Source organism: Syngnathus acus, chromosome 5 (genome assembly GCF_901709675.1).
Source record: "Syngnathus acus chromosome 5, fSynAcu1.2, whole genome shotgun sequence".
Taxonomy (NCBI): Eukaryota; Metazoa; Chordata; class Actinopteri; order Syngnathiformes; family Syngnathidae; genus Syngnathus; species Syngnathus acus.
In genome coordinates this window covers 3,938,560-3,961,571 of record NC_051091.1, presented here as the reverse complement: position 1 = coordinate 3,961,571, position 23,012 = coordinate 3,938,560, and the positions used below count along the sequence as shown (strand labels likewise).

The 23,012-nt window shown below is 42.5% G+C and overlaps 1 protein-coding gene and 1 long non-coding RNA gene across 3 annotated transcripts in view; both read right to left on the bottom strand.

The window, feature by feature from the left end:
* The window catches only part of LOC119122988 (semaphorin-3F-like), a 28,106-nt gene extending 16,721 nt beyond the window's left edge, over positions 1-11,385 (bottom strand). For both annotated transcript variants that reach the window (XM_037251725.1, XM_037251726.1), the window contains exons 1-2: positions 10,993-11,385; positions 9,422-9,608 (exon numbers count right to left, since the gene is read on the bottom strand). In XM_037251725.1, the coding sequence (XP_037107620.1) occupies positions 9,422-9,539 (118 nt within the window). In that variant the 5' untranslated portion in view covers positions 9,540-9,608; positions 10,993-11,385. The remainder of the gene's footprint in view (positions 1-9,421; positions 9,609-10,992) is intronic.
* A 273-nt stretch (positions 11,386-11,658) lies between these two features.
* Positions 11,659-18,572, bottom strand: LOC119123541. The gene is made up of 3 exons (XR_005098099.1): positions 18,406-18,572; positions 15,818-15,918; positions 11,659-12,129 (listed from the first exon to the last, which is right to left on the bottom strand). It is a non-coding gene; the product is annotated as an uncharacterized LOC119123541 (long non-coding RNA).
* Between the last annotated feature and the right edge of the window lie 4,440 nt (positions 18,573-23,012).

Genomic DNA, 23,012 nt, shown 5'->3' with positions numbered 1-23,012 from the left:
GCTCAGGGTCAGTGTTATCTCTCCTCAGTCTGAGTAGAATCAGGAAACAGGGATTGCCTGAGGTGAAGTGGCATTACAGGATCGCAAATGTATTTCACAAGGCTGACGGACACGGACAAAATCACAATGAACACGACGTTGAATCCTCTCTGCCTTTCTAACAATTCCAAATCCTTGCGCTCCAGCTCAGCAAAGATACAGTTTGCACGATACATTAGTTTTAATACAAATACTGAGACCAGAAATAGCCTGTAGTAGTTAGTTCTGCAAGTGAGCAGAGGAATTCTGATAAGACCCCAAGACTAAATATTGAGCCCTGTCCGAATGAGCAATATTACCTTTCCTCCTTATCTTGGCAGGTCGCAGACTCATGTCAAAAAATAATCCCCACATTCTGGACACACTCGAGGGAGAGACACACTCCACATCTCTGCCCAATGTCTCGGAAACAGACATAGATATGAATTTTGGACAGTTTTGCTGTAATGAAGATGGAAAGCCCTCTCTCCCGGTGTGGAATGTTGCACCGATGACTATGTCGAGAAATCAGTCACTGTGGGAATGTTGGAACTTTAAAAAAAAAAAGAAAAAGATGCATTTGTCGGATGGGATGGCCAATTCCAGACGCTGGAATGCTATTCTTGTCCAACTTTAAGTCAATGCTTGAAGATTTATGTGCCCCAGACCAGAAATGTGTCACCAGACAACAAACAAGCAGAACTTGTTCATTCAGTTTTACCTATATTTATATCTTAATTGTCCAAATCTATTTCTCAACACTGCAATTAAATAATGAATTACAAAAACACAACGCTTCCCCTTTTTTGCTAGAGCTACAAATTTTAGCTAAAAAAAAGTCTGCGGGGGTGACGAAACGTCTTAACGGGACAATGACTGCCTCAGGTGCATCCTGACAAGTCAGCGGAAGATTTACGAGTAGAAAAACACAGGACGCAGCAGCCTTTGGACGGGGCACCCACTGCCATGCCCCGTAGCCATGAATGCGTTATTTGTTGAAGCTGTATGGGCGTCACAACGTGGGAGTCCCGTTTGTTCCAGCCCCTTCGTGAGAATGAGGGGAAAGCCGGACTGGTGGTGACAGAAGTCATTGTGGATCTATTCCAAGTTTCTTCCTACCACTATGCTCCTGTGTAGTTTCTCACTCTGTTAGAATGTATAACCAAGCATCTTCTTCTGATCGTCCTACAGTGCATCGATGCCCTCTTTAAACACGTTGGTTGTAATCAGAATGAAAAGCTTCATCCTGCTACACTGGCATGCCAGTCCAAAGCAAAACAAATGAAGCCCACAAAGCCTTTTGTCCGCTCAGGGGTAGACAGTCGAGCCGGACCTTCCCAGACAGGAAGTGGGATTACAAGACAAATCCGGAATTTCAAAGTATATGTCAGCACAGCCACTAGATTTGGCCTCCTCACTTTCCATCTCTATTCATCTGAAACAAATGTGATTATCCTTCTCCAAACAGCTTTGTGTTTCTGGCTGCTACCGTCTCGCTGGAACACTCAACCAAGGGAAGTCCCAACAGGGTTGCATCCCCCAAAGGGTCATGGCATGAACCGTCTTGTATATACACCGCCTGTGCTGAGGTCATTCATTCTAACATGCACGGTGATGGTAGAAGCTTGCTGTTGCTAAATCACGGTTGTTTTTAAAGGCATTCTAAGACTCTCAGCTCTTATCCTGTTTCTGAAGCAGAACAAGATAATTGGTTCTTGAAAGAAGTAAATAATTAATCTAGTGGGAGGGGCTGTCCCCACCTGACTAAAGGCATTTCATAGCTCTTATATGTATGATTTGCAGGTCCAAGTGCCCAATTTGGATTGAATATGTGTTTCCCGTTATTTACTAACATATGTTTTCAGACAGCATGTGCAGGCAAGCCTATTGTACAAATGGAAGGTGATTCAAGGGAGATAATGGATAAGAGGAGGTGAAGGTGCGAAGTGGACGGCGGGGATGACGGGTCAGTGAGTTTGCCAAGCCGATTTAGACATCCCAGTTTGTCGCTGTTAATCTCTGGGCAACTAACAGGCTGAAACAATCAGCGGGAGATGGAGAGAGGAAGAATAAGACCAAGTGAGTGAGAAAGAGATTTGATGTAAAGCGTGCTTGTTTGTGTTTGCGCTCTTCAGGGCGAGGGCGTGCATTCTTGAAGCTAACCCCTGTTTTTCACACGTCGAGGTCGCACACTTAAACCAAGCGTCGATGTTTCTAATTTGTCCTTTCAGAGTTGTTTGTTTTATTTTATAGATGGACACAGTCTCAGTCAAAAGCTAAAAGAGACACAACGAGCCTCTTTCATCAGCTTTGCACTGCTGCTCTGCTTCCCACAGAACTAATCAAAGTAACCTTGAATCGCAAGTTGAAATAGCAACTGTCAATCACCGACTGCCGGGAGGCTCGACGCATTCACTTAAGGGCTCCACTTTCAAGCTTGATCAATATCAGACAAAATGTAGTAAGAAAGTAACACACCAGTAAGGTATTAATGGAACATGCGAAGCCCCAGAGAGGACGCAGCCTTGAAAACAAGTCAGCAGAAGGGAGGAGGAATTTGTCTCTACACAACAGCAAATCACACAATAATGTTTGGTAAATAAGAATTGTAAAATGAGTGAGGTATTTGTGCCGTTGTGGGCGTGAACACAAGTGACTGTAAGCTGCTCCTCTGAGTTCGGCAAGCACCATACATGCAGCGAGTATTTCCCATCACCGTTGTTCTTCCTCATTAAACAAGAGGAACACTGCTTGAAAAATGTCACTTGTGCCTGAGGTGACAACCACACATGGGAACAAACTTGGACAGTTTGACAGCTGAGGAAAAGCGCTGAAGAATGACAAAATCAAAATTTTAATGACCAGTCAGTCTCTCCACACTTTGGATTGAAAACATAGAGATACACCTGTCAGTCTTGATATTTGATTGGCGGGCAGCATATGCCACATTCTGACCTCTGTATGAGCGACTCCAACAGGGGATAATGAGCTAAAATCGGAGTTTTTTTTATATTCTTTAAGTTGATTCCCGAGAGAGCAGACAATAATAAAAACGAAAGAAACCAAAGAAAAACAAAAGATTGGCGCCAACGTTCACAAATAAAATATTTTGGCTTCACCTCATCTTTCTTAAAAGAATAATTGCATTGGATTTGAATCCAAGCACGGTGACTCTCTTAACTTTCCCTTCAAACCTTGAGGCAAAAACAACTTTAAACAAAAGCTCTTTCCCAGTAATTAATAATGTTTCTCTAAAACGTTTTTATTGACCTCAAAGGAGACAAGTCAAAACAGAAATTGTGGTAAACCAGCTCGATTATCTTGAGAAAGTCGAGTAAACAACAAGGATATAATGAAAATATTTGAGGTCCTGAAACAGACGGGATAATTATCCAGACACATGATTATCTTTGTAATCATTATTTTTCTGCGTCATATTTTCACATCAAGGTTCAAGTTATAAACTTGGAGGACAACAATTTGAAAGGATTAAAAATCAGATGCATTCAAAACAGGGTTCAAGTTATAAATACAGAACTGCGGGAGCCCTAATTGTCTCTCTTTATGGGAGGGGGGGGGGGGGGGGGCGGGGGCCCTCGGAGGTGGGAGCTTAGCTCCCATTGGCTCCCACATAACTCGAATCCCCATCCACAGTCATGACAGCTCTATTCATAGATGGTTGAGACTTGCCCTCTGATGAAAGTGAATTTCCTCAAGACGTCAAGAGGCCATCGCCAAGCCGCCAGTTCATGTTGCTAAGAGAGATCGGGGATGTGTTCAACTCAAAGCGATGAGGAGGCAGAGGTTAGCGCTGGCCGGGAGTCAAAGGCTTGTTGCTGCATTGATACTAATCCTGCTGCCTGCTGTTATTTCGGAGCATGTCAGAACTCGATCTTCCCCGGGCTATGTCTTAACTATATGAAAGGATGTAAGGACTTTAAGCTTATCGGAATAGCTGTGCGTCACAATTCGGGGGACCACCATGTGGACTGTACAATTACTTTATGCTTATCTGAGTTTTCTTGGTGTCCAAGTAGAACAGAATTACTACACCACAATGAGAGAGTCACATTGCCCCAAACCATCATTTATCTCTCTGAGCTAATTAATTCCAATCAATGACTTTTTCTCAATGCCTCATGCACATTTAGAAAAACAGCAAGATCTCCTTCACTCCTGCTCATTTGCCCGTCTTCCTCGAGCTGGTTCCATCAGCTTTTTTTTTTTCTTCTTGATGGCTTGTCTGCATTGAAAAACCATTGCTGCCCACAGGGTCCAGGCATGTGACAGAGGTGGAATCTTTTTCTGGTCCTGAAGGGTTTGGGAGGTAACTGCCTTAATTGCAGGTGTTAAAATAATACTTGTCACAATTTGGCTGACAGAGCATCAAACAGGAGTGATCGCTATCAGTCATTTCAGATTTAAAGGGGGAGACTATGGATTGTCTCCTAGAATGGAGGAAAACAACTAGCAGTCCAACCTCGGCGTGCCTCGTTTCTCTGTGAACATTTTTCTGCCTCCCTCGGTCGAAGCAGTTCATCTTGGATTCCAGGCCGTTTGTCTTTCAGAGAGGAAATGCAAAGCAGGCTACTTGCAAACTCTGGGAAACACCGCAGGACTTTCCTGGGGGGGTGGGGGGGAATTAAATATACCCACTGGAAGTCACATGGTCAACTAGCAATAAAGTATTCATTACCTTTCCATTCAATGGCTAAGTAGAAAAACAAGCAATTGGGAAGTCAAACATGGATTTAGTAGTCGTGGCCTCTCTCACTCAAACATCTACAAAAAAACTTCTCGTAGCTGCGGAGCTTAAGCATCTTGCGCAAATCAAAAGGAGGTGGGACGAAACAAAATGAGCAACATTAGGGTATGACCAAATCGTTTTACTGACGCTACCTCTAGAACTTTTCATCCTCTGTCATTTGCATCGCCCACTTTCCATTGAGCACAATGCCAGAATGAGTTGTCGTATTTAAACTGCTACTTCTATTTTCCGTTCTATGTAAAGACCTCATTTTTCACCTCTATTCTAACCTGCCATCCTCTCACAGCGTGCTCTTTGAACGTGGAATGGAGAATCTATAAGATTCACGGAGGAGGTCCAGCGGGAGACTCTGCGCCACATTCATTGACCGAAAAAAAAAGTCTGATGCCAGTTTGATGGCCACCCCCAGGTCTCCCAGAGCGTGAATGAACTTCTTTGAAAAAAACCCAAACCTACACAAACGCCCCTGCAGCTTTAGGACCTTCATTGCGTGTGGGTGAGGCCAAAAAAACAAGGGGAACTGCATGCCAGAGTTCCTCGGTTTCACTTTGTCACCAATCACAAGGAGGCACCGCCGGGGGGAGAGAGTCAAAAAGGATGGGTCACTGACAAAAACAACCTTCCAGGGGGTCAGCGCGAGTCTCAATGGATGCTAACTAAAGTCCATCCTCACACATTAGAATTAACACCTACTCCAAAAACAGGCAGTAGGAAGGAATCGGGAGATCTCCAAATCAGCATTTCAAAACCACGGCACCACAAAGACATCAAAGCGCTTGCTTTGTATTGCGCTCGAGGGTTCTTACGCTAGTTACGAACATGGAGACCAGCTTTCACAATCTTCACAAGCACCACTTATGAGCCACACGGAACAGGAATGACTATGTGACGAGATGCAGTCACCCAAATGTGAGGGTCGGGCATCGAGAATTCGTTGGAACCAATCTGATTTTTCAGAGTGTTCACATTAAAAACTTCAGTTTTGGTGCCTCGTCCCCGGACACGAAGAATAAATGCGTCCAGTGTGGCTTAACATTGTCGCTCTATATCCTTTTGAGATGGTCTGAGAGGTTGAACAAAGAAAGTTTTCTGTACATTCATAAAGACGTTTGCAAAGGTCTTGACAGAAATCATCTGCGGCGTTTGCCCTGCCAGCTTTTTTTCATTTCAGGAAAGAACCCGGTTCTGTCTTGTGCGGGTTTAACATATGGAATCATTTAATGCGTTCGCTTGTCCGTCTAAAGTGTGCAGATAAACGTCCGTGTAAATGCATAAAAGGAGAAACTAAAGCGGCGGGGACAAAGTGATTCCTCTCATCTTGTATTTTAAGGGAGGAGTGGTTTGAGTAAGGAAACAAATGTAACATGTGCTTGAAACACAAGAGTGACAGACAACACTGGGTCCTCAGTCTTTTGGACAATGAGTCTCAGTTTCACGGAGGCTGGCCACAGACAGAGCCTGAAACTCGACTCGGGATGCCGTACAGGTGGAACACTCTCAGAAGGCACCACAAAGCACCTCTGCCATGCCAGGATTCGCAAACTGTAGATTTTCGGATCCAGTGTGAAAGGTTAACGAGTCTTTACTGCTTCAGGAAACGGAGAATTGCACTGACACTATTTTGTCAATTTGTTATTCGTTGAACACTCAGCACAGGAACACCACCAGAATGTGTCGTCCGTTTAAACATTTACTAGTTTAAATGACGAAGCAGCTGTAAATGGACACGCCCAAAGACGAACTGACAGTGAACTGCTGACAACTAACGGCCGGTGCACTTCGAAACTAACTTTCAGTTCATATCTTCCTCGCCTGTTTGTATTTCTAGGTGTTCAAGATAAATATACAGTCGATCCCAGTTCTCAGATTCACTTATTACTTCGTTACCTGGACAGGCAATTATAATATTGATTTGCGGTCAGCCTCGCCACGCACAAACGTTCATAGCCAAAGAATTTGCTAGGAACTTAAAATAGGATGTTTAGTGTAGAGCACTGGTGTCAAACTCAAGGCCCGGGGGCCAGATAGGGCCCACCGCGTCATTTTATGTGGCCCGCGAAGCCAAATTGTGCATCAAATTCGTGTGTCATTACTAGAATTGCAAATTGTCTTCACTTTTAATAATTTCTTTTTTTTTTAAATATTTGACCAGTTTTTACTCGTCTGATTTAAAAACGAATTATTTGTCGGTTTGTTTCGTAGCTTTTACTGTATATAATATGAGGTGCTCATACATTTATTTGGGTTGACAGTCATAATGGCCCTCCGAAAGAAGCTATGACTACAATGCGGCCCGCGAAAAAAATGAGTTTGACACACCCCTGGTGTAGAGAATGCAGATGAGCTGTATTTAGAATAACAAGTGATCACTGCCACCTGCAAAGCCATTGGTGAGCTTTTGTATTGTGGCAAAGGTGACCCACATTCTCTTGTCCCAGTGGATTTGGCCTTGATTTTATTCCAGATGGAGGAACGATAGTGAAGTAGCAGTATGCTTACCATACAATACTAAAGTATACAGCAGACTGATTTACAGTGGATTGCTTCCCTTATTTAAAGGCAGACCCAAATCTTTTTGAGTATTCACTTAAACCTGCAGATTAACTTTGAGAACGTCTCTGTGGACTAGCTGGCGACGGCAGTCTTGTCTCAACTAATCTTCAAATGCCAACTGATCACCTGGGGCTAGATTTGTTTCAGCGCTGCACCTCCTTCAGTGGAAACAAGTTCCTCATCTGACATTGATTACACCTTTCCTGTCGAAACTGGCAGACTTGTTGCTAACGCTGCCCTTTCTCCTCAGTTTACTAGCGCAAAAGTCGTGATAAGCTTGGACAAAGTTCTACGTGTAAAGTTTCTCCCTCGGACTTTCACGTCTCGTTGGAGATGATCCGTTTTCAAACAAGTGTTCTGGGAACCGTTTCACATTTGTTTTACAACATTGTTGTCTGCATGCATTGACTGCCCTGTCATAAAAACGGAGTGCACAACTGAAATGAAAATAAAAATATAAAAATAAAAATAAAAATAAAAATAAAAATAAAAATAAAAATAAAAATAAAAAATAAAATAAAATAAAATAAAATAAAATAAAATAAAATAAAATAAATAATAACAATAACTGCAAACAAATTTACAAGTTTCAGCACCTTCCCATAGCACTCAAGTCAAAACTGCACATCCTAATGCATCAGAAGAAGTGCAGCCATCTTGCCAAGGTGAGGACTGCATGGGCCTCTCAAAAGCAATTAACGCAGCTCGAATCACGATATTGAATGTAGGGGGAGCAGTCTTCTGAGAGAAGCAGCTTCAGTCGACGGTGAAATTCATATCGACTGGAGAGCCAAACAGGTAGGCAACGCAGTCCAGCCTCTTTTTTTTTTCATATCAAAGCGGAGCGCCTGCCTCAGACTGCAAATTATCTCAGTAGAGTTCATTCAAGAATGTGCCAATTCAAAAGCATCCAATGAGGTCGTTTCACTATGAACTGGTTGCAATGAATCACAGAGAGAAAAGAAGACACACAAATTGTCAAAAAATCCAAGCTGACTAAAATAATATTTGAAATGTAAAATGAAAATGGCTGGGCTCTGGCTATGCTCACTGATGTGTTAAATCCTTCTTGATTAAAGAAAGAAAACGACTTCCACAAGGAACCGTGCCGGTCCACTTAATGAAGTCAACTTGTTGGAGGGAGCGCTGGGAAATGGAAAGCAAAGCAAACAGGGGCGCCACCGCCGCTCGCTTCCTCGGCTTTTCTCTTGATGCTAATCAAAGACTTGATCTGCGAGCTGGACGGGCCTCAGGGATGTCGTTCTGCTCGAGTGATCCTGGCAATTTGCTCTTGTTAATATGCTCTCTAACTCGGACCCCGACAGAATGCATCGCACCTCATTTGAGCAGCCACTGACACACAAACAAAGACCATAAAATACACATCGCCGGGCAATGATCACATCACGGTCAACAAGTTATTACGCACAACGTATTATTCTCCATAATTGGTTTGGCAAGTGTAACCAATGTGATTAAATACAGTCCGCATGTTAATTACCTGAAATTACAACTAATGACTAAAAGAGGCTGAACAAAGAACAGCGGGGAAAAAAACCATTATGAAACTCCCAATTTAAAACCGCATTTCTCAATAGTTCAAAATACTGGAAGTATCAAGAATAATATACTACAGTGTGTATTTTTCTTGTCTTTTCAAAATCAAACCGTTTGAGGAGCCTCCTCATCAAATCTCGCCCTGTTATACTTCTCGGCCAGTGGTGAGTCCGGCTTTCGTTACTGAGCCGGATCTTGTCGAGCGAGACTTTGCACATTCCAGCTAGTGTTTGGCCAGCTTCTTTTTTTTCACACAGTGTGGAAAACAAGACAATGAAAGCAACTTGGTGGCGCATCACCAAATATAAACACCCTCTTCCCCCTCCCTCAACATCCTCACCAAGCAATCAAGGAAGTGATAATTATCAGAAGCCAACACTGTTATCTAACAATAATCCGTGAGCCCAGAAACACAATGCAGCTCTGCTTACCTTTCATACATGAGTGCATTGGCAACAATAACGGTCTGCGGCAGACGGAAAAATTACGGGAAAATCAATCATTACAAAGATGATCAGGCCTTACCTTTGAAGGAGACGAAGACACGGGGCGCAGCCATTGGGTCGTTGCTCATTGGGTTCCCCAGGGCAAAGCTGCACAGCGCCACAATGATGTGCACTGTCCACAGACTGTGCAGCTGCATGGCCGATCCACTTCCAGTAGCACACAATCAGTGATTTAACCCCCCCAAAAAAGAAGAAAGAAAAACAATCTGCAGGAACAAAATTGAGTCCATCAGGGAAAAAAAACTGCACATTATAAATCTGCCAGATTCTTTCGCTGCTTTTGTTTATGAAGTGATGTGAAAAGTCAACTGAGTGGCTCCCAGGGGGCTCATCCCTGCGGGTTGTGGAAACGCAGCCCTGAACTTAAACTGGATCCCTCTCAAAGTCAATGAATGCCGATGGAACCGAGCCAAGCTTTTGGAGATTTGCTACCCATTTCCATTTGGTACATATTTAGTGTGTGTGTCTGTGTGGTTTCCATCGCCGCAAATAAAACCACATTCCTATCGGATAAGATATTGCCAAAGTAAGAATTCAAATTACGGTTGTAACTTATGTGCTTCCTGGGGACGCTACAATGTGTGGATGGCATAACTGAAAATAAATATTGCATACTGACATTACAGTGGGTGTGGAAAAACATCTTTTAGTTGGTTAATTAATGATGGCCATCAGAGAAATATTTTTTAGCTGTGATGTCTGGTGAATTTAGAAAATATTAATTAAGAAAAAAAAAAGAAAAGACAATCCTCCCAGACATGTTGCGCCAAGTGTCTGAACACGTTACGGTAATTGCGATGATGACTACGCGCCAATCTTTCTGCCAGACGCACTTTACAGGTGGACCTGCCTGGTGTCCCCATTTCAAAAGCAGGCAAAGACAAAACGGCTCCCAAATTGCTTTGCCATAGTGGCTTTGTGAGCAAAAGCAGCTGTTTAAACCTCTGCTCTTTACAGACCATTTGTTAACCAGCCAGCTGTTTATTCTGAGACAGGAGCCAAGTCCTTCACACCAGCAAATGAAATCAAACAAGGCACTGCGAGCAAATGACAACGAGGAGAGTAGAAGGTCGACTCTATTCAGAAGAATCTATTTTCTGTGTAAAAAAAATAAATTAAGCACATCTACTCCCACTTAGTATTTTACATATTTGAATGCATTCACCATAAGTATAATTTTGGCATTATCTGAAAACAAAACCTTTCGGCCATGTAAGGAATTATAAATGCATGCAGCAACATTATGAACAAATCAATCTCTCCAGTTACTGAGGAATATCTCTACATTCACATTGAAAAAATTGATAGGATGAGAATGAAAACAATAAAGATGAGGTGTTGCTAAAATGGGATCTAGACTCAGACGTGTGTGACAGATTGGCAGTCTTGGCTACACATGGTCAACAGAACAGTAAACAGACTGCTGAGCTATTAGTTCAACTGCAAAAAGCAACAGTGAAATACGATTTCGTTTAAATAGGGGGGGGGGGGGGGGGGGGGGGGGGGGGGGGAGATTTTTGAATCTACATTGCAGGTGTAGTCAAAATAGCATGCTGAGAGGAAAAACAAAACAATAAGGAAATCACTTACCTGGCTGTCAAAGCGTCTAAATTAAAGACCAAACTTCAGAGGCATTCTGGACAGTAATTAAAGAAAAAGAAAAAAAATCCAATATCGATCACTTTTGCGTCCAAGTTGAGCTCAAAAATATTTAAATCCCGGTGCTGATTCTGAACGGTCCTTGTTCAGAAGCAGCAGTGTACCTGTGCGCGCTCGCTCACCGCTATATCAGCACGAGAATAAAAGAAAGAAATTCAAAATGTTCATTTGAGCCTTGACAGTCGGTGCACGAAAGGCGAGCAGCGCAAGCAACATCTCTAAGTCCCCGAGGTGGAAGAGGTCCAGCCAGACACGCAGCGTGGGCTCGTCGCTGGCTAAAAGTTGGCCGCTCCTGACTGGCGAGAGGCAGAAGCAGGGTGGGAGCAGGTGGATGCGGAGGCCGGACGACTTGTGCTGAACACACCCACGGGGGCGGGCAACGCCGAGGCGAGCCGCCCGCCCCTTCGCCCAACCGGCCGCGGAGCGGAGGATACTGTACGCGGCACTTCGGAGAAGCATTTCTCAATTGACTCATTTATCAAATAAATCTTCCCCAACTAAAGGAATTTAAATGACAGTCTGTATTTTTAAAAGGTTATCACAGCGTGACATTATTATAAATCCATTTGACTGAATGAGAGCACAGACAATGTCATGAATGCCACTTGAAATGATCACAAATTTAAAGCCTTATCTGGGTTACTTGTTGGTAAGAAAAGGGCAAGGAATGTTATTCATGTAGATGCCAACCTGAAAGTGATGATAAAAAGTTTAATTTGTTCTTTTATTCGTACAATGATTGAACATCTGCTCACGTAGATTGTCCTCTTTTTAATCACAATCCATTCTATGCCCTCTTCCGTTCAGATTACATGCACCTAATTCTAGTTCAACCTGGTTCTTTAATATGCAGCTGATTCACCATCAAGCCCATTTGAGGTGGGGGAAAAAAGTTTGTCTGGTGTTCAGCTGTCACCTCAATGGGGTCAAAGGGAGCTGTCCTGTTCATCCTTTCTTCCATATGGAGGCAGGATGTTGGCTCCAAAGTCCTCAATCTTCAAACTGACCCAGCATAGAAGAAGAATGTTTTTCCAAGCGACTTGGCCCAAAAAGGAATCAGTCCAGTTCCTGCCAGAAGACATCATGCACATTCTGGACAACTTTTCTATTTGAGATAAATAGTTGAATCCTCCAGAGGCAAAGACCTTTAGATTGCACAAAGCCAAGTCATTCCACTTTTTGCATCTATTCAAGCCCCGTGAAAGGATCCAAAGTGTCAACTGTCAGCCTTGGCAGCGCATCGACACTTGCAGGCACGTTCTGCTTGATGCGAATTGAAGGTGAGCTGTGTACATCACCCCAAACACTCCATGCTCTTAAGTGGGCTTGCACCATAATATTTTTGATCAAAATCTTGCCAGTGCATGTTTCACCCCTACCGTTGACATCGTGTATGAAATTGTTTTAAAGTTACGTCGAGAAACGCACATTCCTGCTGAGATGGGAGCTGTGATTTCTAAGGGACTCTGCCTGCGGGGCGTCTACGAATGGCAGGTGGTAAATCAACATTTCGGATTATTACGGGCTTCAAGAGATCACTGACAGAATGTTTTTGAGGCGGAAAAGTTCAGTAAAAGCTGATTGTTTATTTGCACTGTGCTAAAACGTGCTGGGTTGCAGATTATATTCGAGTAGTCGTTGGAGAGCATACTGTATGGGCCGACCACCCTCCGCATTCCAGCGCGAGCACAGTCATGGCAATTGAAATGACTCAAAACGTCCAATATGGTGTTTCACCTTCACTCAGAGGCGCAATGTCCTCAAAGTTATTAGCATTTAAATGAGAAAAGAAGCGGCATATCTCGACCACTGCAAAACACGAGTCCATGACTTCAATACGAGAAACTTTTCTAATCTACGTAGGAAAGAGGAGTTAGTGGAAGTATTTGAATCATAATTTCTTCCCTGTCTAATTCAAAGATTGACAATGTTGAGCTATTTTAACGAGTGAAAGAACAAATAACCTAGAAAGGGATGGTTGAAGGTGAGGTTAAAGACGTCTGGCTGAGTGATCACTCAGAATCGAGTGAGCCACTCCTTGCCGTCGAGCACGCTTGGACCACCGACATTTACGTCTAGAGTGTGCTTGGTGCCTTTGAGTAGCAGTTTCTTCTGTTATTCTTGGCAACTGGTTGGGCTTCATTCACTTTTGCAGGCTGACTGCAAGTCTGTACCCACCCGCAGACCGCGAACACGAGGGAACTGCGAGCCACGACAGTCGACGTGAAGGAAACGGCTTTTGATTTCCTTCCACTTTTCGCACATCGAATGAGTAAGGGAAATCGGACCATATAGTGTCTTGAACAAGCTGTACAAACAAACTCGTGCTACAGTTGGTATGCGTGTGTACGCATGCCATGTCATTTTAAATTATGAATATATTGGGCACAATATAATGGATATTTTGAGAAGCAGGTGACTTCATTTTGACCCTCCTCGGCGCTGAATCGGTGTTGACACTGTGTGAAAGGTAAATATTCTCAAGCTGTGCAAAATCACAAGCACCGACATCAGCCCTGGAGGAAGTACACTTAGATTCTCAATAGCCCTCTGTTCTCAAATGCTGACGCCCCCCCCCTCCCCTCCCCCACAGGTTTATTATTGTTATTGTCATTTCGGCCAGTCAGAAGACAGAAGGTGGGATTTTGAAGTTGGGTTTCAAACTAGGGTTAGGGTTGACCATGCATAGTAGGTCTTTTAAAAAAAAATATATATATATATAAAAAAAGGACCATGCAGTAGTAAGGCTTTTTTAAATGACCAAGGCTTTAAAAAAAAAAAAGACCATCATCTTAAAAGTTATCTTAATAGTCATCGTTTCACATACTTGACAATCCCAGCCATTGTTATTGGGTTCACGGAAACAAACTGCCTTTTTGACTCCTGCTTGACGAATTTCCTTCTTTGTCCCTTTGACCCTCACTCTTTGCTCAAGCTCCCTTTTTCTTATGCGTGACCCCCACCTGGGATGCGCACACACAAACACGCACACGCATTGTCGGTTGAACGCTACCTGTAGCTTCAACCGAGAGGTTTCCCACTGTGTCCATATTTACATCACAAGCATCGACGAGACGCCGGAAATCCATAGACAAGAAAATGTGGCCGCCGTCGGTTACTGGTGGATTATTTACAGAAGTACTCAAAAGAGGTGCAATTAGTTTGAATGCTTTCAAGGGATTTAAAACAACAACAAAAGCAAAATCTAGTCCTATCTTCAAGAGGTCATATTTTGAACCAATACAGCCTGAGAATGGTTGGATGAGTCGGAAAGGAGGATAATGATTTGATGGAGACTGACAGCGAGATGCAATAAATGAGTTTCTCCATCCAAGCACTTTCTCTCCCGGGGACTAACCAAACAAACAGAATAGATGATAAAAGAGAGGCGAGGAGAGGGCAGATAAAAGTTTGTCTTCTGAATTCTAAAGTCACCCTGAGGTTGGACTGCATTTTTTTTTGGGGGGGGGGGTTGTGTTCACAAGCAAATGTGGAAAATCTTATCATCTAACATGCCATTTTGTAACAATCAATTATCCAGGTCAAATCATCACCATTTTGCCGGTTTGGATGATGAATAAAAAAGTGAATGAATATTTATCACAATTAAATAAAACGCTAGATTGCAATTCATCTTCAGGCCAAGAGTCAACACTTTTATTTCAGATGCTTCGAGTTGCATTTGAGGCAGCATGGCCTTCACATAGCAAAGACATTGGCGTTGAGCATGCCGTATCCATGGTGACCACGCTGCAGTCAGAATCCAGCATGAAGTGTCTAGACCAAGCGAGCGTTCAGCGGTCGGGTGAGGCTGATGTGAGTCTGGCACGCCTTTTTTTATGTCTTGGATCCGAGCCATGTTGATGTTGCCTCTCAGATCAGGCTCATATTAATTGTCAAGTTACTATGGTAACCGGAGTTTGAGGATGATGCTTCAAGCTTTCATATGAGCGGCTACAAAAATGGTCAAATAAATCCGTTGCACTTTTCATCTGTATCTCTACAACCTAAATACTGCAAGTTTCTATTTAATTGGCTCTATGAACAAATATTTATTCCCATCGGAAGTGTTGACATGATGCAGTAGAAGGCTCGCAAAAATACAAAATATGGGATCATTTATTTCAGCTACTTTACTCACGGTAAACTCAAGATCTTTTAAAACTATTGATACCTCACAATACACCAAACTAGAGCAAAATATTCCAAAGGTTGCGCTGAAACCGATGTCCATGTGATTTGCCAATTAGTGGGAACAACAGTCGAAAATGTCAGCAGTACAAAGAAGTGTCATTAAATGACTTTGACCTCAAACATTCAATCATCAGCAGTGTGTGTGTGTACGTGCGTGTGTGTCAATGATAAGAATGAAGCACCTGTTCTGCAGCTGATTCACAGATGCTGGCATTTGATAACAACTCGAGCAACGTGGCATCACTGAGCATTTCAGCGCAGTAATAATCACCTCATTGTCCTACACACATTTTCAGACAAGGCTCAACAAAGCATTTAGTTTTCCTGCAACTCTCCCGAAATCCAGAGCAGATGTAGAAGAGAATTTGCACAAGAAGATAAAAAAGTGTTCCGATGTCCTACAAACAGACACTTTGTATTCATGATCACCACAAAAGAAGGTTTGGGGCATTGTATGTTTTGAGGTAGATGTTCCAATTTTTTCCAAGAGGTGAAGTGGGAGAAAAGGTTGGGCCCAAGTGACGGGGCTGGCGGAAAAGCTGCCCTGATGGGGAAGGCCTACCTCAGCATTTAAATGAGTTGGTCCTTTTCTTCCTCTTGCCAGTCGGGGAATCAGCGTGACGTCCACTCTGCGCGGTTGGAAAGATGACCTCCAGCACGTTTCTGTAAACATGGACACACATTTAAGGTCATCGATTCACAGATACAAGAAATTTCAGCTTTGACTCACACTCAATAAAAAAAACGTTTAGTTGCTGGATTAGTTTTTTTTTTTTAAGTAATAGGAAAAGTGAATATTGGCCAGCGTTCTCCTCACACGGGTCTTGTAATGCTGTCAGTGAACGTGATTAAGGCTCCAGAGGCACAAGGCAAACATGTGTTTTGAGTATATCTTTATTGCTGGGGATTTCTTTATGCTTCACTAAAGCATTATGTCAACGTGTGAGCGATGCCAGCGCACGCTGATGAGGAGGAAAGCCGCTGGGATCACATGGCTGCTGGTTTCGTCGGAGACTTTTGTTTGTAGTCGTTTTAAAAGTAACAGCATGATCATTTTTGTATCTTTGACAAACTGTGAGTCAATCTGGAAATGTTTCATTTTAGTTTGGAAAATGAAATACCGATTATAAAGGGGCCTTTTGTCCTTTTTTTCCAGATTTCAAAGTCGATTTGAGAAAGTAGTTGAAATCTTGACATCATAAAACTTTTAGTAGCAGTTTGTCATTATTACTTATGTAATGCAATCACAGATTTGGATGGATTTGGAGGTTGAACTATTACCCTAACCCTAAACATGATAGCAGACTTTTATATGATCAGTCAGTCCAAGATTTTGACACCAAAATGTCAACACATAACAAAAGTATTTGTGATTCCTTTGCCTGTGAAATCGAACCATTCCGATCTGAGCGTGTTTCCCATGTGGCCTCACATTGTTTAGACTTATGATAGCCTGTTAATTACACGCTTGTCTCTGGAGACTTGCATTCTGTCCCCAGTTACAACTGGCATCAAACATTGTTATCGGCCCTTATTGCCTTGAAGGCTAGCTGCCTGCGTGAAGATTCCATCTGGACTTCAAAACAAAAGGCAGACAGATGTAAAGCCATGCCTGATATGAAAACGACCCCCTCCTTGCTGTGGGTCCCGACGTCTTCACGCAATTTATCCGCGCGGAATACCAAGTGACTGCTTTTGTTGTGCTAGGATGGAGAATAGGGATGGGATGAATCTTATCTCGTCCTTGCGGATTTTGTTTGACCTCGCAAGTCACACACTCACGTAACTTCATAGTCCCTCCGTTATCTCCCGATGAATTTATTAATTTATATCAGATGCACAAGTCATCTGGCCACACGGGGTTTGACACATACAATGTCATCTTTAGAGTTGACTCTTGATTTGTTTTGCGCATCTGCTTTTGATCAGAAAGCATCTTGGTCCAAGAATGAGGTTCTGGGCCTATTCACAAATAGCAAGCCACTTTGCGGATTATCGAGTAAAGACCATTTTGATTGAGAATGTGTTATTCATTTAATAATACGGAGTCAACTATGATACATCAACTACTCTTACGCAAGTTTTCTATTCAACCATATTTGTACACATACAAACACAAGAGACATGACTTTAGGCATTTTATTATGTGCCTCTGATGTCATTTTTGTGGTCAGATTAGTTGTCAGCGCAACTGATTACGAGATCAGCATAGCAGCAAATAGTGGCTGAAATCCGATTGGACAAACAGCGCCACCCGTATCAGATGTGTTGTCAGTCATACACAATATCACTCAGTGGAGCCCAATTTGAAATGGATCCAGAAAGCATATAAAACAGGAAGCGAGTGTTTTCTAATGGCCATAACTGGAACTTAACCCCCCTGACGCTTAGCTTTGCATCCACCCTTGGGTCATCGCAGACAGAGCAGTCGCCATCCTGTGTAACACGAGAGGGAGAGGCTTGGCTTGCATTTTGACCGATAAAGCTCTCCTCATGTCACTCCAGTGAGAATATATGCGTGCTAACACAGAGCAGAGAGATGGAAGACGGCACGAGGATTGGGAGGGCAGCCGTTGCACAAAAAGAAATAAAAATGGCGCCATGTTTTGTGGATACTCTCTAGTATATGTAAAAACAGAAAGGCCGTTTCACAGCGAGAAGCCACACCCACTATTACAGACCTCACTGACTGGCTTCAACAAAGGGAATTTATCATTACAGAAGAACAATCCATACCCCCCCTCACACACACACATACATACACCAACCCAGCATGGCAGAGCAAGGCCCCGATGTTGAGGCCCAACTCTGCGCTCCATGCAGCGAATGTGGAGTACCAAAGGAACCAATTAAAGTGAGCGCCGGCTATCTTTTTCGGTCCATTCCTCCAGCTGTGGGAATGGAGCTAATGAGAAATGTTGGATCATACATGGGCTGTTATCACGACACAGATGATCACTACACATGCTTGTATAAAAATCCGGTTAATGAATTGCCGATCTTTCATGTGAGCTAACGATCCATGCCATCTTTGGGTCAACGATGTTTTAAAGCGAATTAGAAGTTGGCTGGATGGAATATTTGAACGTTTGGCCCACACACTTCTGGGAATGGAAAACCAAATGAAATATTAATGTGTTTGCAACTTACAAGCTTCTACCATCCATTCATTTTATTTTCTGCTGTTCAGGGTCACGAGAAGCTGCAGCCTATCGGATGGAAAACAGTCCTTAATGTCAGGCGAGTGAACTGCTACACCAGCCTGATAAGACTAAATACAACATTTCAGAGTATATCTATGAGGGGCTATGAATAAATAAATATATAAATAAAGAAAGAAAGAAAGAAAGAAAGAAAGAAAGAAAGAAAGAAAGAAAGAAAGAAAGAAAGAAAGAAAGAAAGAAAGAAAGAAAGAAAGAAAGAAAGGAATAAATAAATAAATAAATAAATAAATAAATACGTTTTTTTGTCAGGACCCTTGAAATAAAATATTAGCTTAACCATAATAAAAAGGTGCGGCCTAAAATTTGGATGTATTTTGGTTACGTCTCGGAACCAATAAAGATCCTGGATCACTCGTTACGTTATTGCTTATTCGAGACACGTTTGATATCACATCTACACATTTGATATCACATCTACACTGTGTGAACACAAAAAAGAACAGCACATAACAATGTATCCAAACACGAGATGATTTTCATCCTAATCTTCCATCAGTTTGGAGATCAAATGCCTTGAAGATAGGCCTTTTGGCTGATTTATCTAGTAATTAGCTGTGGTAATGATTCGCATCCAAGCAGACTAGCTTCAGCATGCCTGTTTAATCTTCATTAGGAAAAAGGGATCTTTGAGCTAAATTTAAAAAAAAAATGTTTTTGCTCATCTCTCCCGAGACATCAGAATTTACTTCATACTACATCAGAAGGGCATTTCGCCCTCTTCCTTTATGAAATTTTCAAGGGCAATGGGGAGTCTTTGTGTAAACACGCATTTGAATGTAAAGAACAATATTTGCGGATCTGTCTGCAACCCCATCGACCGAGCGCCTCCATCCAATGACGGCTCCCCAAAATAAATATTTACAAACGCACACTCAATAACATCTGCTGTAGTTTGTGGACAGCGACGTGCGTGAGTCCGTGGTGGACCAGGGGAGATGATGCACATCCTGAACTCATGGGAATAGAAGAGGCTCTCAGGTTCCATCCGCTCCTCGGAAAGCTTCAAATGCCACAAACAAATGGTCCCAGATGCCGGGGCATGATGCAACACAGATGAATTCAAACCTCGTGGGATGTCTGATTATTTTGCACGGGGAATAGATAAGCGTCACTTGGCAGTACTTGAGTCTGGAAATATGCAAAATAAAAGTGAGGAACATTTGTTTAGATATTACAGTACAGATGAGTGCTTGGCAAAAATATGGGATGTGTCTTATAACTTGAATTTAAAATATAGTAGATGATAAATGTCATTTTCCATCACTACGTGTATTCGGAATATGTACATTCAAATGTAAATTAATCACATTACGAATTCATTCAACATTGATTAGCGGTAAGAATATTCCTACTCATTGTACAAGCTTGACTCATGAGCAGTAAATAGTGGTTTAGGTATAAAATACGAATGTGGTGGTCATCCTAAAGATCCCATTTGTATTCAAGCCCTGAATCACTATTTGCGCTACAGAAGTCATTCTGTGACTAACTTTGTAGATATTCTGACTGGATACATCGAAATTTGACAGATGAGTAACAATTGGCCCTCGGTGTACGCTCCACTCTTTGATGGGCAACAAGTGTCGGACTATTTGAGGAGAACTCAGTGCACCAAGCACCTTCTTGCACAACATGACTGTATACACAAGCGACGTCCACAGCTGTGGCCATGTTTTGTTTTATGAGTCATAGTAACACCGCGCCTCGCGTGAGCCCTAATGAGCCCTTGCCACAACTCACTGGATCAGCTCCGAGTGCTGCTATTTTGTTTTTATTGGATGCGCTACCCACTATGCCATTTTATTTTTTTACAGTTGAAATTGTATTGGTGATCATTTACCGTATTTTCCACACTATAAGGCGCACCGGATTATAAGGCGCACCTTCAATGAATGGCCCATTTTAAAACTTTGTCCATATATAAGGCGCACTGGATTATAAGGCGCACCTTCAATGAATGGCCCATTTTAAAACTTTGTCCATATATAAGATGTATACATTTGGCCCGTGGGCCGGACTTTGGACACGCCTGCTGTAGTGGCTCAATATTGGTCCATATATAAGGCGCACCTAATTATAAGGCGCACTGTCGGCTTTTGAGAAAATTGGAGGTTTTTAGGTGCGCCTTATAGTGCGGAAAATACGGTAGATGTGAATGGTTGGTTTACTTCCACCCATGCCGTAGCTTCTGAAATGTACAGTTAGACAAATTTAAAATAGATAGAGCTACATTTTCACATTCACAAGTACAAATGACATCATGAAATTCTGACAATGTACTTTTTGCTCTTGTGATTAATATTTGAGGCCATTTAGGTTACCAAGAGAAGTCTTTTTTTTTTTTTTATGCAGCAATCGGGTCTGTTTCTCCCTAAAGCAATGCATGGAAACTCCAATCTATAAAAGTCAGGGTTAAAAGATATGGAGGGGAAATGCATGACTTTTGTAAGGGAGGAAGGAAAACGGAGGATTTGTAGGCCAAGGCGTGAGAGAAGTGGACGCTGGCTGGCAAACGTGAGGCTCCCCTGTCCCTAGTTTCCATTAAAGTCAAACAAGCAGAGTTAATGCTCTCCAAATTATGGTGTGGCATTACAGTGAACCCCATAAAAGCAACCTTACTGTGCATTAATCAATGTCACGTGTTTGCTAAGCGATGTGCAGCTATGCCACTGAGACGTCTTAAAAAATCCATTCGTGACTGTAAGATGCTAGGAGAGCTTTTAAATACTCATTTAATGAGGAGCTCCTCACACAGAGTATTTAGAGGAGGTACAGTAGGTCTATGTCCAGTTGAATTTATTCAACAATAAAACAAATTCTTTATGGGGAAAATGTAACCTTTTTGGAGTTAACCTGAGGAGGTATCTGAAGACAGACTGTTCATCATGTTTATGGGGTCATGTGGCCTGCGCTTGCTAAGAGGAGGAAGTGGCTAACGACTCCGAGTGACACACGCAGCAACACTTTCCAATACCAACCTTACTCATAGTGTTATTTATTCACTCTTTAACTCAAGTCCACTACTGTATTCATCACTTTAACCACCAAAAGAGAAAAAGCACTTATTTGCTTTTGGGGTCATTTTGTCGACTGTGTCACGTCGATGAATACTTTATTGAGTCAGTTCGAACCGTGATTAGTTGTCACCTGAGCCCTGAGCAACTGTGATGTCATTTTCAGTGGTCGGCAAGTAACAAAATGGCCGCCCTCTGAGTTGGGAGATTATTTTTTTTGCCTCCATACTGTTAGTCCATGTTTAAGGGGCCTCTTTGACAGACGTGCAGGTTCTCTGATGGCATTCCAAGTGACAACGTGAAGGGACAGAAGGCAATGGTGACTTTGTCTCTTTCATTTCCTCTTTCCATGCCTCCTTGTCTCAGACGAGAAGCCTAATGAGAGCCAGAGAGAGGTCAAGCCACTGCCTAGACATACAAAACCTCAGTCCAAATTCTACACATACCAGCTCTGGTCATCCAAACCAGAACCAACGCATTTGACAAAATAGTATTGGTGCTCCTCGGCACCACAGGAGTGGTACAGTACGGAAGATGACATGCGGCAAGCAACTTGTGCAAAAGTGAGAATGAGAACCTTCATATGTTCTGTATTTAAAAAAATAAATAATCCGGGGAGATCCTCATGTGATATGAATGAGGGACTCTACACTGACGTTACAGATCTTCTCGGCTGCCTTTGAAGAACACTGGTGTCTTTTGTTTTTCTTCATACATTCATTGGAAATAGAGATGAAAACCTCATCTCCAGGGGATAGTTCAACAGATCAGAGAAATGAGCAATGTTTTTTTCCTCGGCGAAGCAAGGATGCACTCCTGTGGCGAGGATGTCTCGGAGCCTTTTCAGGTTGAGCCACAACTACATGAAAAGAGCAACAACAAAAGTCCGTTTGAGAGCTGTCAACTTGGTCAAAGAGATCCAGAGACACAAGTCAAAGGTCAAATATTGGCCCAAATATTGAGAAATATAAAGGCGTTCAAAATGCGAACCGCATACCACACAAGAAACAAGCGTACAAGACCTCAGTTCAGCGAGCATTCATTGACAAACTTGTGAATGTTTATCTATAAAAGCTGAATGCAGAAAGTTCCAGAGGTTGTGACCAGAAATAATCCTAAAAATGGACGCAATGACACAAGACTTGCAAGTGTTCACTCAGCTGTAAAAGTAGTTGTACACAGCAATTTAAAGTTATGTTTTTCCTGCTTTTGGCTGCTGGGTCTCAAGCGACTGCCGACTTTCAATGTGGATTAGTGTCAGTGGGCAACCAAGTGTGGCGCTCGTGACCCACCTAGAAATACCCGGACAGAAGAGGGGGTTTTGTTTTTCTTCCATTTCAAATCAAATAACTTCTTTTTTGTTACTCAAGATACACAAGCCTTGTAATAGACTCAAAACAAAAGCCGGCGACAGACAGATAAGGATTTCTATTATCAGAAAATGACTCATCCAGGTTCAATGTTTTGAAAGATGTCATTTTCCCAAGCTTGTGGGGATGCTGAACATCAGTCTGGGTGG